The sequence below is a fragment of the Colletotrichum orchidophilum genome (genome assembly GCF_001831195.1).
Source record: "Colletotrichum orchidophilum strain IMI 309357 chromosome Unknown Scaffold_277.1, whole genome shotgun sequence".
NCBI lineage: Eukaryota > Fungi > Ascomycota > Sordariomycetes > Glomerellales > Glomerellaceae > Colletotrichum > Colletotrichum orchidophilum.
Window position 1 is genome coordinate 1 of NW_019173233.1, and position 16,588 is coordinate 16,588.

The window sequence follows — 16,588 nt, forward strand, 5'->3', positions numbered from 1 at the left end:
CCCCCCCCTGTTCCCTTTTTTCTCTCCATTTCTTTGGACGAAATGCAAGCGGCAGGCTTGTCGGTTGGCATTTCTTGTGCCGTCAATGAATGTGATGCGGCTCTTTTTCTATGCATTAGGCGATCATCAAGTCTCCGACGTCTCGAGACGACGCAGACTCGAAGATCTCAGGGCCCCTCGCTTAATTCATTGCGAGATACTATTCGTAAAATGTACTCGCTCGGTATCTCGACGACCGAGAGAGCTTGCGGTTTGGCCATTGTTGCTCCTTCATTTGGTGATGCTATCGGGTTTCGTTCGTTATTGGCGGCGAATCACCAATTCGATTACGGCGTTGAGAAATGAGATTGTGTATATTGTACTTTCCCTACGTTTTGAAGAAGAGTTGGGAAAAAGGTCAAAACATGGGCAAACTTTCTCCGACTGTTCATCACATCTCAACACATCGGATGACGCCGCCCCCTCTCAAATCCTGAACCGTGTCAGTAGTGCCGACAGGCCAATGCGGAGGCCAGGATCTCCCTTTTTGTCCAAATTGCGTTTCGCTGGAGCTCATCTGCGCCTTGCCTGGGAAAATCGCGATCCTGATCAGAGTTTAGACCCCGCGTTGTTTCGGAACCCCCGAAGTACGGCGCCGAATCACCGCGACCCGGAAGCCTCGGAGCGGACTGCTTTGGACCCCGTCAAGCCCGCCCGCTGTGACATGAAGGGTGGCAGCGCTCGGCAAGGACGAAGGTCAGAGTCAAACCAAGAGTAGTGGAAGTTTGATAGCAGCCACCCCCCCACACGCCCCCCCGCATTTCTCTGGACAGGGAAGAAAAAGTTTGGGTATCTCCAGTTTGCTTCTGCCATGCGTGAAGGACAGTGGTCATCGAAAACCCTCACCAACGCCGATACGCTTACGCCGTAAATCGTAATACATCAAATGCAGCTCGTAGGCTGAAGCCAAGAAAATGAACCGGCTTGTTAGTAGCCCATGTCTTGATTTCGTCGTCCTGGGTGGATCAAGAGCTGCTGTTCCCCATGAATTGCTTCGGCTCAAGGGCAACTCACCGCTTCTGTCTCTGCGCCTGCTTCTTCTCCGGAGACACTTGTGAGTCGTCTGCAAACGCGCCTATCGCGATTGCCCTTGTATACGAGAAAATCAGAAAGAGGTTTATCATTCGGAAAGGACTCGGGAGCATGGCGGCGAAATGACTCGTCCCTCTTTCTCTTCCGAACAACGCTTGGAGAAGATGCCGGAGGCGAGTTCATGTATGTTGTTGAGCGAGCTAAGCACGACGACACTTAAAGTGATGGTGTGTAAGTTTTGGATCTAATCAAATTTCATTGAATCTAAAAATATGCAAATATCAATGGCCATCGCAGCGATCTTTACATGGGCCCGAGCTGTGATAATTAAGAAATCAAATGCTGTAGCTAAAGACATGGCCCCTGAGCGGCTGCCTGACGAGGAACTTCTTCTGAGCCAAAGTCGGAAGCCTATATAGGCCTCATGAGAGCTTTTGCATCCTGAATAGTATCAACAGAGAACCCCTACAAGTCTGGCCTTGCCGTCCTTGCCGTTGCGGGACCGGGACCTCTACAAGCTTATTTCTTTCCCAGGAGGATGGATAAAGTGCGGCGAAGGATCCATGAGGATGTGCCACCAACCAGCCCTTTGGGACCGAGGAATTGGGCTTGATTGTAGCCTTGGTGATCAAGTATGATCCAGAGATGGCCATAATATAAGGAGGTCCTTGTGGGCCAACTGTAAGACGGTACTCGGGGATCGGCTTCGGGAATCAATGCGCAGCCTCACAGCAGCTGAGAATTCCGAAGCACTGTGAGATCTCTGAAGCCTTTCTGACAAGGAAGGATTCTTTCGGGTTTTTTTCTTCTTCTTCAAAAGGGCAGGTGTCCCGGTTTGGCCTCATCTTTCGATGGCGGCTAGCAATCATCCTGGTTTGATATCTGCGCCAGGACGGTAATCATGCAGCCTAGAGCGGGCGTACACACCGGGTCATGACGAGCGGAAAGGCTAAGGTCTCAAGATGCGAATCGACCATGGAGGCTATGCCCCGCCTGACGAGATTCGGTCATGGGTAATAGCTGGGCTGGAAACGGTTGGCAGAAAGGGACTTCGGTATTGGTGCGTCGACATGGAGGTTGAAATAAACGAGTGCTCGGCAAGTACCTGTAGTCACTGAGGGACCGGGGTGCGGGGCACCGGAGGGCGGAGGCTGGTAGTCTCAGCCACATGCATCCATCCCAGTGCCTCTCGAGTCTCGATTAGTGACAAAAGCCACCACCAGCCACAGGTTCTCAAGTGGACGCGGCCATCCCTGCCGCAGCTATGATGAAGCTGTGCGCCTGGACTTGGCTTCGTTGCGTTTCGTTTCACCCATCACCCCAAAACCCGACTGTCTCGATAATGCCTCCTCTCCCCTTCTTGCTTCGACAAACTATAAGGTGGTGAATGGATGGCCGATGGCACGAATAACGCTCTTCAGATTCCCAAACAAGCTTCGCCGACGCGTGCGGAGGAACCGAATGGCTACACTGCTGGCTCTCCTCGCCCTGGCCGTACTCCTGGCCGTCCCCTTCTACGTTATTTACAAACCACCTCCGTTTGTTATCAACTACTTTGCGCGACGATGGCCCGACGTATTATGGCAGGTCAAGACGGACCAGAAAATCATCGGCCTCACGATCGATGATGCGCCATCACAGCATACAGCCGACATCCTCAACGTCTTGAAAGAGAACGACGCACACGCTACCTTTTTCCTTATTGGATCCCAGATGAACGGTCGCGAGGAAGATACGGGCGCTATAATTCAGTCTGGCAGCGAGCTGGGAAACCATGGCATGCACGACGAGGCCTCTCGGTCCCTACCTATGGGACAATTGGAATCGGACATATTCGAGGTCAGGCGGAAGATCAAGATTGCTTACGAGTACGAGGAAAAGCCCGTTGTGGCTGGATATTTCCGTCCGGGCTCTGGCTTCTTCAACAACAAGATGCGGAGGCTAGTCGACAAATTGGGATACAGGATGGTTCTGGGGAGTGTTTACCCACACGACGCTCAGATCAGTTCTTGGCGGACGAATGCCAACCATATCTTGAGCATGGCCCGCCCAGGAGCCATCATCATATGCCACGATAGAAGGAGTTGGACCGTCCCCATGCTGCGTAAGGTACTCCCGGAGCTGAAAAGACGGGGCTATAGGATCCTCAATCTCACGGAGCTACTCAAGGAAGTCGACACCGACAAGTAAGCCACTTTCTGGGAAAGAGACCATCAATCATTCACACCAAGACGGAGAAGGCAACTGCAACTGTGCATGTGCGGCAACCAGCTTCTAGTTCATGACCGCTTCGAGGTTCGCGCACACAATCAATATTCAAATGAATTGGCGACTTCTCAGAGCGTGTCATTCCGCGGTCATAGCTGGCCTTGACCGCAGCATGGAGCCGCCGGGATGCGGAACGTCATGACCACGCCATCCCTGCCTAGGCCAATGCGGTGCAATACCACGTTGCCTACAATAGCTTGAACATGACGAGAAGTCTCGCCTCGAGCCCACACTGTACAAAGAAACGGGTTGCTGCATGATCGAGGGTTGCATGCTCGCTGATTTGTGGACTGATGAAGCTTGGCCCTCCCAACATCCGGTTGTTTCAGTACAGCGACACAAAGATGTTCGGTGAGACCTGGGTGACACCTCGTGAGACTATGAGCACTCGGAGGGAGTCGATTGGGCGATTCGCGACCTTGTCAAGGTGGGCGCTGTGTATTGACGCCGTTGTAGAGCCTGGCAGATCTTTGTACAATAGAGCTTGTCAATCCCATGCTATTAGCCGTCAGTGAGAGCGAGACTGGTTCGCCACAACATCCTCGGCGGCCTTTGGTCTTCGACAGACCTGCGAAAAGCTGTCCAAGTATCTCCAGATCCCCACTCACATGGCCTTGTTGCTTCGCATTGAAAGCTGCCACATGCTATCAAGGTGGTAACGAGAGTCCTGGTCCACATCTTTGCTCAATACTAAGCTATCTAGAGTTGATTTGACATTGTTCTAGGATTGATGATGGCTACAGGTTGCGAATCATCACCTTAGTTTTCTGCATGTGGTTCTCGGCATAATTCAAGGAGATCTACATTACAATGACTTGCATACTGATGCTTTGTAGGTTGACTGGATGCTTCTGCATTTCACTGGAAAAACGCAAATACAAATTCAATACTCCGCTGCAGCGGATCATCCGGCCCTGAACAGAAGGCCACAATATCCGGCAGTCTACAACGACCTCAGATGCCACCTTCTCGTCGGACGCGAGAGGGGAGCATCGCGGTCGGTGGGTAAAGGGCTTCAAGGCTAAGATGAGCCAGCTGTTTCCCCAAACTTCTAAAGGAAGGAGCAGTATCACAATCTCCATCAACGATCCAAACCTCAAACAACAAAGTTTTTACACGTCGAGCTAGTCATAAGACCTAGCTAGGCTGGCTTAACAATGATAGATGATCTAGAAATTATAAGAAGAAGGAGAGAAGTCGGGAAAATTGACGGTAGAAAAGGGGCCCAAAATCAAAAGCTCGGGTGCGCAGTTCGTGAATCGAACTGCGCACCTTACGAAGATCCTCCATCTTAGAAGAATTCTCAGGATTTCATCACCAAGTTCTTTACTAACGGACCAGGGCGTTATACCGCTCGACCATGGGGATCGATTGGGCTTGGTTGACAGAAGACGACCTGGACCTGAATATAAGGCCTCGGGAGGCCCTCAATCATCGAGAAGCTCCGGGCCCCCTTCGCGTTATTCCATCCCATGTTATTAAGTCCATAATCTGCTCACTCCTTCCTCTCCTTCTCTATATTGGTACCTTCCTCTTGGAATTTACTCACCTAGTAAGTATTTTCTTCCGCCTGTGAGGATCTCAAGCAGACTTTTCATGTTTCCATCACCACCCCATTCCTCATGACCAAGGCAATTTTGAGAAGGGAAAAGAAAAAACAAGCCTTTGCTATCTCGCTTTGAAGTGGAAGGCAATTTGATCTGCGGCACAGTCAGGATGCACCCTGACCAGCTTGTCTTCCCGTTCTGTCCGGACGAGTGCTGCCCCGGTCCAGCTGACGCAAACAAAGCAAACTTACTAGGAACAACTCTCGCCAACGCCCCGACGGACAAGAAAACTCCAATGGACAAGCAAGCTTCAGAGGCCCAGGCCACCATCAAGGCCCTCAAGGGACAGATCCTTCATGTTCCGAATCTCTACGACATCTTTAAGGGATGGCCTGTCAAGAAGACCAATGTTCATTACAAGCGCATCATCCCCATCGTGGAGGAAACCTTGGATCGGTAAGTCATGAACATCAAATCAATCAAAGGAATCATGACAGATTATTCACCTCTGCCATGAAATCAGGCTCATCAAGTCGCCCGTCCTTCGTGAGAAATATCGGGAGGCCAACTACGCCAGATTCGTGAGCTTGTAAGCCTGATCCACCAATCCCCCTGACTATCCACGAGTCCAGTCTGACTCTTCACACAGATACTACCCTCACCCAGATTGGGACCAGGTCCAGACGCTGGCGCTCTACATCATCTGGCTCTTCTGTTGGGATGATGCCATCGATCAGCAGGGCAGCGACGACCTCAGCAACGACCTCCTTCACGCCAAACATCGTCACGACAACACTATCAACGTGCTTGAGCATGTTCTCGGCCTTGGCTTCGACGATGGCTCGGCGATTCAGTATGATCTTGCCAACACTGAACTGAAGACAATCGGAGCCGAGCTGCAGAAATCGTACACTCGTGGTGAGTCCCTGTCATTATTTTATTTTTTTTTGAAAATCAGCATTATGAGTGCGAACTAACCCTGAACAAAAGAGCAGAGACAGACCTTCATGACTCAGATGCGGCGATACATCAACAGCTGCCACAAGGAGCAGGCTATGCGTCTCCATGGTGACTTGCCCGACCTTCAATCCTACTCAGAGCTCCGCCATGGGACGGCGGCCGTGTGGACGCTTTGCGCGCTTATTGAGTCAGTGCTATGTGAGACATAATGCAGTAGAAGAAAAAAATCTAACAGTCTGGGGCTTAGGTACGGACTGTCGGAGAACATGCCAGAGCATATTCGCTACATGAAAGAGGTCCAGACTATCTGGGAGGAGACAAGCAGAGGCATCTGGATGTATGTGGATACCGAGTGGGCATCAAGGATGTCATTCTGACAGAGAGTCACAGCACCAACGACATCCTTTCTCTCAAGAAAGAGATTGTTAGTACCCTGTCCAAGGCATGGCACCCACTGCAGAATGAATCTCAGCTCACATTCTCACATAGCCTCAAGATGACGCCAAAGCCGAAAGCGTCGTGAATGCGGTGCCCATCCTCATGGGCGAAGGCAAATCGCTCCAGCAGGCCATAGACTCCCTGCTCACTGAGCTCCAGGACTCTGTCGCCATCTTTGAGCGCGCCGCTTCCGTCTTGGAGGAAGCCGCCGGAGAGATTGGACAGAAGATTATCAAGAAGTACTGCGATGCGTGCCGCTGCATGGTGACCGGATCTGTCCAGTTCACGTAAGTGTTTTCCGGTGCTCTCTCGTGTGCTCCCAGTGGAACCTGAGGCAAGGTAGCTAACTGAGTGAACAAAGGCTCGAGTCGACCAGATACAAGCTGGCCGGCTGCATGAGCAAGGATGGCTCCCTGGACATTCTGCTTTGAAGGGAAGTTGAAGAATGGAAACATGACAAAGGCCAGAGACTGGATTCAGGGCAAATATCCTGCACTGCTTTTCTTTTGCAGATCGTGGTCTCCAGCTCATGTGATTTCTTTATTCTGCGATGCCGAGATGCGGACCGTGGTTTCTCTGGCCTATCTTAGGATGCTTCTTGAATGCAATAGACAGCTTCAAATGCTGCTCAACCTGTTCCCCGAGATCACCATGCTTGTGAATTTGTCGAAAAGCCTCATGGCAGGGTCAAGGAGAGCAGGCTATTTTGTCTTTTACACGAACGAGACTATATCCCTCAGATATTCTAACACCACACTTCCCAGAACGTCAACAGCTTACACTCAAAGCAGCCCGGAACGAAAATTTCTCCCCACAAAACCAAGTAAAGATAGGTAAGTCATAGATCATTGATAAATCAAAGAGTATGATAGATCTGGCATGGCACAAATTCGATTCACTCGATCACTCATCCCTTCACACATGAATCACCCCTGAATGCTCCCCAACATCTGGCCAAAGGACTGCGATACAGCACTTGATTGAGCCATCTCTAAAGGCGAAACATTCTATCATTGTATCACTCTAAGCGGCTCTCTATTAACTCTATCAAATCATACCTACCCAGCCAAGCACAACGGCCTCGCACCCATCTCTTAAACCCTCTTCTTCTTCTCCTCCGCCAGCTCCTTGAACGCCTGCACCAAATCATCCCTCAGATCCTCCCACCCCTCAACACCAACGCTAACCCGCAACAACCTCTTGCTACACCCGCTATCGCTCATGGCGCGCCACTCGATGAGACTCTCAACACCTCCAAGTGACGTAGCATGGTGGAAAAGCGCCATCTTGCTCGGCAACCTCTTGGCATCCCCCTCGTCCTTGAGCAACAACGCAAACACGGGCCCGAACCCGCCAGGCATCTGCTTCCTCAACCACTGATCGCCTCCCTCGAGATCCGCCTTCTGCAAACTCGCATGCTGAACCTTGTCCACAACGCTGCCCACCAAGCCCCCGGGGTTCCCCCGAACCTCCCCGTCAAGCCACGCGACAAGCTTCGTCGCCGACTCGGACTGCCTCTTGACCCGTAACTCCAGCGTCCTCATCGACCGCACACCAAGCCACCCCTCCATGCTCCCCATCACGCTCCCGATAAAGCACCGCTCCATCAACAGCTCCGGCATCCACTTGTCCGCGTGCCTTGGGTTCAGCGACAGCGTACCACACAACATATCCGAGTGGCCGCCAAAGTATTTTGTCCCAGAATGCATCACCACATCCGCGCCAAGCGCAAACGGATCCTGCAACGGCGGCGGCGCAAACGTGGCGTCGACCGTCAGGTACGCGCCCTTGCGGGTGGCCACCTCGCGGAAGTAAGCCAGGTTCCGCGCCTCGCCCGTGGGGTTCAGCGGCGTCTCGACGTGCAGCACGTCGCCCGCCTCGAGCTGCTCCAGCGAGGCCTCATCGAGCTCGACTTGTTTTAGGCCGTTGAGCTTGGTGAGGATCTTGATGACGCCGTGGCAGCCGTGGTAACCGCCGCCAATAGCCACGCGCTTCGGGTTGAGGAAGACGAGCATGGCATGGAAGGCGGAGAGGCCCGAGGAGTAGGTCAGGGAAGGGCCGCCAAGTACGGTAGAGAGGATTGCCTCGAGGCGGGTTGTGTTGGGGCCCGAGTAGCGGGAGTAGACGTGGGAGTCGCCCGGGGCAGAGGGCTGAAAGGTTTGGTGGTGTTAGTTGGTCATTGTCACTGGTTTTTTTCCTTCTCACTTGTGAAGCTCATTTTGATACTCTTCAACATACTCTTCAACATACTCTTCAACATACTCTTCAACATACTCTTCAACAGTAGCCGAAAACGTTGAAGCCCAACCCAGCGGGATTGTGAGAGCGGAAGACACTTACATCGACATTCTCTCCATACCGGAGCTCATCCGGGTTACGGTTGTACTTGAACGTCGTCGACACATGCATCGCCGGCGCGATGGCGCGGTGGCTGCTGATGCCGTCATCGGCGTGAACAGTAAGCGTAGCGAGCGAGAGCTTGCTGACGCCGTCGTCCGTCGTCGGGACCTCGGAGCCGGACCCGGAAGCGGCCCGGGTCTCCGTGTCGCCGTTCGTAGGGATATCTCCAGCCATTGTGTCGGAAATATGAGCGGGGGAGGGGCGCTTTTCAGTTGGCTCTTATTGGTTTCTATTTCCCTGGTACAGGTGGCGAGAAAGGGTACAAAGTCTGACCGATTAGAGGAGGTTGTGAACTACAGTTCAAGGGGGGAAAGCTTCAGGTGTGTTATAGAAAGGGGAAAAATATAAAGAGTAGTCACCTACAACAAACCGGCACGGTTGACGATCGGGGCGGGCGGACCGGCGGGGACAAGCCGTCTCTGCCCCTCCATTGCGTGGAACCTTATCAAAAGGTGGGGTTGGAGACCAAACCCCGAAGTTGGGTCATGGTGCGATAAGTGCATGGCGAAACAAAGTCTTTGCAAAATCACGTCAAGTAGCATACTGACGATTGGAACAAGCTGCCGGATCAGTCTCCGCCAACCCTCCGGTGTTCGGACCGTGTTCCCAACCATTCTCAATCAAGAATCCTCATACCCCGACTCACCATACTTGACACCTTTTAGGTCACGGGTATTCCTGAGGTCAAGACATGTCAACCAATATCATTATCATTACGAGCTCATTTCTAAGACGCTCGGTCTCGGAGCTCTGCTAGTCATTGACTTGCAACTGCCCGTATATGCATACACGGCTCAGGCCGCCGAGTGTACAGGTTGGTTGCCCCAACTCTAACCATGTCATAGCGAATGCACCCCATACCTTGGGACATATCCCAGCCAAACGCCAAATCCCAAGCCGTCAAAGGCTGCATCGACCGAAACGTATATACAAATTTTGCCGGAGAGCACTATCAATGAATCTCTGTAGTCTCGACCGACGCTGCTGACTTGGGACGCTCGATGGTTCCTAGTTCTGAGCCCTGTCCGCTCTGTCCGCGCTTTCTTCCAGCACCGTTCAGGAAGCGCGTGACACTTGAGTTGGGCGAGTTGGCGCTTGGCTCCTTGTGGTCTGAGTCACCGAAGCGCGAGAACAGGCCGCGCATGCGGCTGGATTGATGTAGGTGTTGTTGTTGATGCTTCTGGTCGTCCAGGCCGACGTCCTCGAAGCCTTCGTCAGCGGTAGGAAGTTCCCGATGCCTGTCAAGCGCGGATCGAGGTAGGCGAGGGTAGCGGGCTGAATCGAGACTCTGGCGCGCCGGGAAGTCGTTCTGAGGAATTGGGGACCGTGCCGTGATGTCCTGCAACGCAAGTGCGGTCAGCGGTGGCGCCACAAACAGCGGTTTGGGCTCTTTTGGGAAGTCTCAACATACAAATGATCGCCTGTACGAATCAAAGGACTCTCTGGAAATGGAGAAGTGCTCAATCTCGCCGCTGTTGCTGCGGGTGTCTGTCGAGTTGCGGCCAGAGCCGAGGTACTTGCTCGGCCACAGGCCTTTTTCTTCAGTTGGGGATGGCTGCGCATGGGCATTAGCAAACGTCAAGGGGATTAGGAGAGGTTGTTGGCAGGGTGCACACCGGAAGATAAACGCCGCTGTCATTTACGACTGTAGTGTAGAGAAAAGTAAGTCAAATGGTCTCTCATGCTGCGCGCCGTTTGGTTCGAGGGGTGGTAGGTAGTGCTGGCGGTGGTGGTGCGTCGGGGCTAATGTGCATGGATAAAGGTGCGTACCACTCATCTTGTACTCGCCATTGTCCTGGCTCTTGGAGCTCATCACACTGAGGGAAGACGATGCCTTTGATCCGACAGTGTCTTGCTTCTCAAATCCAGGGTGCGACGGGTTATCGCCGTCAGGTCGCGAGTTTTCATCTGCATGGAGAGCGGCAGGCCCCGGGCGGCGGGCAAAGGGGTTGCGAATAGGCATGGCGGAGGATGGTGCGAAAGCGGCAAGTTCGGTTTGTTTGTTGGTGAGAAACAAATCTCAATTTGGAGTGACGGTGTAGATAATGACTACCAGCCCAAAGTGCGGACTCGGATTGGAAGCTAGAGAGAAAAAAATTGGTGCGTAATGTTTCGAGTTGCGTTTGTGGTTTCGAGGTTGATGCTTGGAGCGTTCAACAAAGAAATCGATCGGTAGACCCAGAAGGCGGGGGTAGGGGGGAGGCAGGTAGCGGGTAGCGGGATGACGATGAACTATATGGCAATCTTGAGCGTCCTATTTCCCACTGGGGCAGATGTAATGCTGGTGTCGTTTTGGCGGGCAGTCTGAGTTGGTCCAGGGCCCAGTCTTAGTCTACATGTACAGTACTAAGGTCGGTAAGGTAAGACAGTGGCTTGGATGCGCAAAGGCGAAGGCGGGCCGCGGATGGGTATTGGTCTGTATCAGAGAGAAGATGGATGCAGGAGATGATGGCGATCAAGTGAAGCGCAGGGAGAGGAAGACGAAGACTGGGGAACGGGTTGGCGCTTGTTCAGTGTTGAGGACGTAATTGAGACGTTGGGTTGGGACCAGGGTTGCGTTTGGGATGGGAGGAAGACGAAGAGAGAGTTGTGGAAGAGATGGATGCGAGCTAGAACTGGCGGACATTATCATCGGGCGGGAATCTGCAGGTTTTGGGCTGTGCTTGCCTTCCCCTGGTCTCTGTCTCTGTCATGCCTTTTCTTCCCGCTCGTGCCTACATTTCCTTCCTCCCTTCCTTGCCTCCCTCGTGCCCTCATAGGCTCGTTCATCCACGGCACGGCAAAAGTTGGTGCGGATACGTAAACAGGCGCTACTGCCACTCAGGGACTAGGCGCAAGGGGGGGCACATCAGACTTGGAAGTGACGAATGACCCTCTTGCAGCTGCATCCATTGGATCATGAGGTAACTTGCTAAGGTGACGGGAGGTAAAGTAGCCGGTGCCGCTGCCGATGCCGCTGTGAAAACTCGCGGTCCCGCCCGGACTTGTCGCCATCATCTCTTCACAGTTCAGGGTCAAGTGGGAACTGGGAAGAGCTTTTCCTGTGTCCGTATGGCAGGGAATATCCGTAGGGATGTTGGTCGAAAGTATCAAGTCCGAGAGCCCTAAACGGTAAAGGTGTGTGAGATGCTGCAGCGGTTCCCCATCATCGACGTGGGCAGATCATCGGCACGACCCAGCTACCCAACGACGTAGCCAACATCTTTGCAAACACTGCGTAGGCCGATGTCCATCAGTGGAGAGATGGCAGCGTGGGCATCATGGGCAGCATGGAAAGCCTGGCACTGGCGAAGCATTCGGTGCCATCCCACGAGAATTGGGTTTGCCATGGTGGCTGCTTTGGGCGAGACGGGGATTCGGGAAACCGGGAAACTTGGAACGAACCACCAACGACCCAGCGCACTGGAGAGAGACATGATCGAACGTTAGCTCAGTCATGATTACTGCCACTGTCACCGTCAGTGGATGGAGTCTTGGACCGGCTACACCGAACCTGCTGCTGCAAGCCCGAGAAGCCCTCACAGGGCAAGGGACCTTGGTCGATGACATGTGTTTGTCCCAAGTGTTTCCTGCCTGCCCATGTCAGTACAATGTATGTACACTGTTCAGCCGCCCCCAAGGCCCAAGGGCGCCGCCCTGAGGTAGGATGCGGGTCGATACATGTGACAGCACCCGGGACACACTATCACCACATGTACCTAGAATTTTGCCTTCTTATATAATCCCCCAAACAGCATGGTGCCCTCCCACCTCCCTTCTGGAAGCCCGCCATGACGCCTGCCGTCATCCACCTTGTCCGGCCCAACCTTGAGCCCCGAATCCCCGCGACGGTCTGCCCTTTCCAAAGCCTGGTTATCCTGGCATTCTTTCTCTTTTGGTTACAGCGGTTAAATACCTTAGGCCCACCATTCAGCGTCTTCATTTGACCGAGCCGAGACCTCAGTCGTTTCTAGATGCAGACCGGGTGGGACTGGCAAACCTCTGATCAGTCACAAGCATCAACCCTCGGCCCCCAAACGGACATCTCCTCTCCGTCTCGCCTCGACTTTTGGCACCGTCCTGCCCACCCCACCTTACCACCCGCCGTCAAGCCTTCATCTGCAGTACCTAGTACACGACACTGGGCGAACCTATACGTTCGGACGGTGCGCCTCGGATGCCTCGGCATCGGGGCGCAAAAACAACCCTTTGACCTCCGTGTTGACCTTCCCTCTTCCACTGCCTTTCTGCGGACCTGTATTGTGTCCCTCCAAATGTTCCCGATTGACGGCATCGGAACCTGAATTGGCTGCGCCTGTCGGCTCATTACATGACGCTCTACTCGACCCGTCTTTCCCCTCGACGGATCATCGACTTACCGGACGGAGAGCAGAGTCGGTCACCGCCGTGGCCGGCACAGCGCAGTACCCCACCACACGCTTCCTCGAAGCTGATGAGAGTGGGATCAAGCTATTCAGGGATATACGTGATGAGGGGAATTGCCACAGAGGGGGACGACTTCGGTTCGCCTTCTCGAACCACGAATGCACCATCGTACAACCAGATACACCAATCATGCCGATGTACGAGAGAGAGAGAGAGAGAGTCGTCAATCTCTGCGTCGTGGAAATATCGCACATCTTGAGAACGTCAATCTTCGCTGGAACTCAGCTCTCCGGCACCAGATATGTCAACGTACGACACGAGGTCAATTGCGTCTTTTTAAACCAAAAAATCACCGGCCTGGAAGTAGCCTGCAACCTACCCTGACCTTCAGCTCCATCGTAGTCGCCTGCATGCGGAATTTGCTCACACTCAGACGCGTGCCCGTAGGTTGTCTCGAATAAGACTCGCCTTCCCGGACGCCCTCGCCGGCTCTGGCTTCGCTGGCTTGGGTCCTCCGAAAGGTGCCATCGGCCTGGCCAGTGCCCGCACGCCTGAGCTGGGACAAATGCCAGAGAATTTGCTATTGTCCAATGGGCCACGAGGAGCTTGAAGGGCGTATTTGGGGGCCCTTGGGGCCGTTCACATCGTGGTTCAACATGGCGCCGGATTGGGTTATCGTGAGTTCGGTTATCTAAAGTGGCTGCGGTCCGACAGGCAACTGGGAATGTAAACGCCCTGATCTGATGCAGCGGACACGCTACAAACAGACACGCACCATTCAGAAAGACGGTCGACATCAGAAGTCTAGGCGTCGTCGATGACTGACACCGGCCCCGTCGTGGTGCCATGTTGACTTCGACGGACTCTGATCATGCTTGTCATATGCTTTGGCGGTTGACTAATTGATGCCATGTTAGTCGTTGTGAAGCGGGAACACATTGCTGGGCTTCGAATTGTCACCATCGTCGGCTGATCAGTTTCCACGCATTAAATAGGTGGTCCATCGGAACGGAAGAGGACAGATCTACTGCGCCTACCTCGAAATATCTCTTTGTCTCAAGACGATCGCTAGAGTGTCCGCCGATTTCGACCTGGATTCGGTTCGCAACGTCGCGCTTCACACGAGATCGCTTTCGCTATAACCAACGCGCTTCTTCAATCCTTTGTCCGTCTTGTCGGTCGATCCACAATCCTCGCCATCGTCGCCAGCGTCTTCGTCATCGACACAGGATCTGAAGCGGACCCTCGTCATCTGTATTGACTCGGGTTTTATACGTCAACCCAGGCCAAGATGGTGCGCCATCTGACAGCGAAGTGATCAACCCGCCATCAACGAAATAGCTTTAGCTGGTAGGTTGATCTGGGTGCTGTGTACTCCGCCATAGTGGAGGTTCAGTGCTGATGTGCCGATGCCATCGCACAATGACCCTGTCGAAAACCTGAATGAAGTGTGTATGGCTTAACTACTAATCAGATTTTGATATTCGGGCTTCTGGTGCGGACCACAGTATTGGTATCCAACAGGCGGCTTTGGTCGGGAATCCATTCAAGTTGGTAGGACAAGATCTACGAGTGCTGCAATATATGCCAGACTTATCAGTTTGGCTGCTTGACCACTCTGAGGTGATGAGGAGGTAAACACGCTGCCATTTGGTGGACGCAGCTTGAGTCCATTTTTCAATCTATCGATCTCTGGCGGGAGGTACGGGTACTGCGCATAGAGACTTCCTACCACCAAGGACTTCAGGCGCGATCTGCCAAAGGATGTGGTCGATGCTGAGACGCACGTAATCTCGATTGTCCGCGAGAAGGACGAAAGAGACCGGCGCCTGAAAGTCGCATTGACATCAAACGCCTGCACCACGCACCCTTTAGGTTTCCCAGGCTCGATAACTTCATCGCGGTACCTGACCGGACGATGTCTGTTCTCCCCAGCCTGCGCTTTTGGATATCACGGCGGGGCGCTAGGCCGAACCCCATGCGTGCCCGTGTACCTAAGAAAAGAAGGACATGAAATGATCGATTCTTGAGCGTGCGTCCGAGCAACATCGGACGACTCACTGCCAGACGGTCAACGGCTGCTATCACAAGGAGAGTGAAGCTCAAACAAGTTAGCAAACTGCTCGCCGCTGGAGTAGCACTCGATGACACGGTTCCCGTGGTTCGCCAAGGCCAATGGTCGTTTTCAGGTCGAGCCTCGAGTGCCACGGGGCCCCACCCGCGGTGCAATGCTGTGTGAAGCACACACTCGCCCGTATGCTGCAGGACTGCAGGACGAGAGATCAGCAAGAATGCGGTATCTCCAGGGGTAGCGCGACCGAAGCGGCCATTGGAAGCTTGAGACTATGCATCGATCGCGTTGATGCGTCTGGTTCCTGCGTCCGTCTCCCACTTTCTCCACTTCGGATCTATGTCGAAATCGACCACTTGGATCGCGATATTGCTGTACACCTAGGACGCGGCACCATGGCAGACGTCCACCGGGTTCTTAGAATTCCGTGGAAGCGGCAGACATGCGGCAAGTGCGGAAATCTGCGGGAAAAAAAAAGTACACCTCACCTCTTGGCCGTCTGTTCACGTCTATCGTGAGTGACACAACAGGTCGGGTCATGTGACGAAAACGTGGGCGAAAGTGGCTTGTCTGCAACCGAAAACATGAGAAACATGGTGCTCTGTACCTAATACTGTAGAGGTGGCGGGGAGGTATGAGATTGAACGAGAGGCAACAGCTGGCCAAGGTGCCCGTCCCGGTCTGGAAATCAGGTGTGGCTTGCCCTTCCGCCCATCCTTCGGCGCCAAGTCAAACTAGATCAGCCCGCGCCGTACCTTGCATTCCGCAAACGGCCATCTGAGACCACTTCCGTCGTAGTAACGTGTTGGCCCCGCCCCCGAATTCCCCACAACTCTTTCCTCATGTGGCGTCCTACCTTAACCTACTACTACCGGTATTATCACTACTACTACCACCACCACCACTACTGTAGTTACGGATACGCTTTCGCATTTTGATGTTGCAGACGGAGGGTGAACATTCCAGCGCGCCCGGCCTTGTCCCAAGCATTTTGACATGGCGGCGGCACATACCCAGCAAGACGGTTGACGGAGAGGGAGAGTCATCCCAAAGCGCCTTGGACCAAACGCAAACAGGTCTAGCAATTTGTCTCGATCCGCGAGATGGGATCCTCGATGGGTCCAGCAGGGATAATCCAGACCCATGCCCTGCAGCGGGCATGAGTACGAGCAGTACGGGAGCAGTGCTCAGAAAACACTACGAACCCAATTACTACTACACCCGACTGACAAATCCCCTTTTGGGATGGGCTATTTCGACGGACGTGGTAGCACTCGCCCTCACATGCACGTCCTCACTTGGCGCTCTCGTTGTGAATACACACGATGTCTCCTCCCATCTCCACTTGGACGATGGAGAGGCAACCCAGCTACTGGCACACTCTGCTCGAGACGGATCCTGGCTTCGGTCACCTTCGGTCTAGTCCCTGTCCAGCACGACTCCTCGAGGTCCAGGCCTGTCCTCCCCG

General features: G+C 53.5%; 5 protein-coding genes across 5 annotated transcripts; 2 read left to right on the forward strand and 3 right to left on the reverse strand.

Moving 5' to 3' along the window:
* Positions 1–2,532: 2,532 nt before the first annotated feature.
* On the forward strand, positions 2,533–3,261 carry CORC01_14362 (polysaccharide deacetylase; the record flags this gene model as incomplete). Its single annotated transcript, XM_022625973.1, has 1 exon — positions 2,533–3,261. The coding sequence occupies one exon, from the start codon at positions 2,533–2,535 to the stop codon at positions 3,259–3,261; it is 729 nt and encodes a 242-aa protein (XP_022467514.1).
* A 1,794-nt stretch (positions 3,262–5,055) lies between these two features.
* On the forward strand, positions 5,056–6,715 carry CORC01_14363 (uncharacterized protein; the record flags this gene model as incomplete). The annotated part of the gene is made up of 8 exons (XM_022625974.1): positions 5,056–5,342; positions 5,410–5,475; positions 5,536–5,804; positions 5,877–6,033; positions 6,094–6,183; positions 6,237–6,270; positions 6,336–6,571; positions 6,646–6,715. 8 exons carry the CDS (start codon positions 5,056–5,058, stop codon positions 6,713–6,715), a joined length of 1,209 nt encoding a protein of 402 aa, XP_022467515.1.
* Positions 6,716–7,378: 663 nt separating this feature from the next.
* CORC01_14364 (Cys/Met metabolism PLP-dependent enzyme) lies at positions 7,379–8,858 on the reverse strand (the record flags this gene model as incomplete). The annotated part of the gene is made up of 2 exons (XM_022625975.1): positions 7,379–8,434; positions 8,625–8,858. The coding sequence occupies 2 exons, from the start codon at positions 8,856–8,858 to the stop codon at positions 7,379–7,381; spliced, it is 1,290 nt and encodes a 429-aa protein (XP_022467516.1).
* Positions 8,859–9,636: 778 nt separating this feature from the next.
* On the reverse strand, positions 9,637–10,647 carry CORC01_14365 (uncharacterized protein; the record flags this gene model as incomplete). The annotated part of the gene is made up of 4 exons (XM_022625976.1): positions 9,637–10,023; positions 10,096–10,239; positions 10,301–10,329; positions 10,455–10,647. 4 exons carry the CDS (start codon positions 10,645–10,647, stop codon positions 9,637–9,639), a joined length of 753 nt encoding a protein of 250 aa, XP_022467517.1.
* A 2,167-nt stretch (positions 10,648–12,814) lies between these two features.
* CORC01_14366 (uncharacterized protein) lies at positions 12,815–14,301 on the reverse strand (the record flags this gene model as incomplete). Its single annotated transcript, XM_022625977.1, has 5 exons — positions 12,815–12,918; positions 13,043–13,133; positions 13,429–13,605; positions 13,876–13,947; positions 14,197–14,301. The coding sequence occupies 5 exons, from the start codon at positions 14,299–14,301 to the stop codon at positions 12,815–12,817; spliced, it is 549 nt and encodes a 182-aa protein (XP_022467518.1).
* Positions 14,302–16,588: the final 2,287 nt, after the last annotated feature.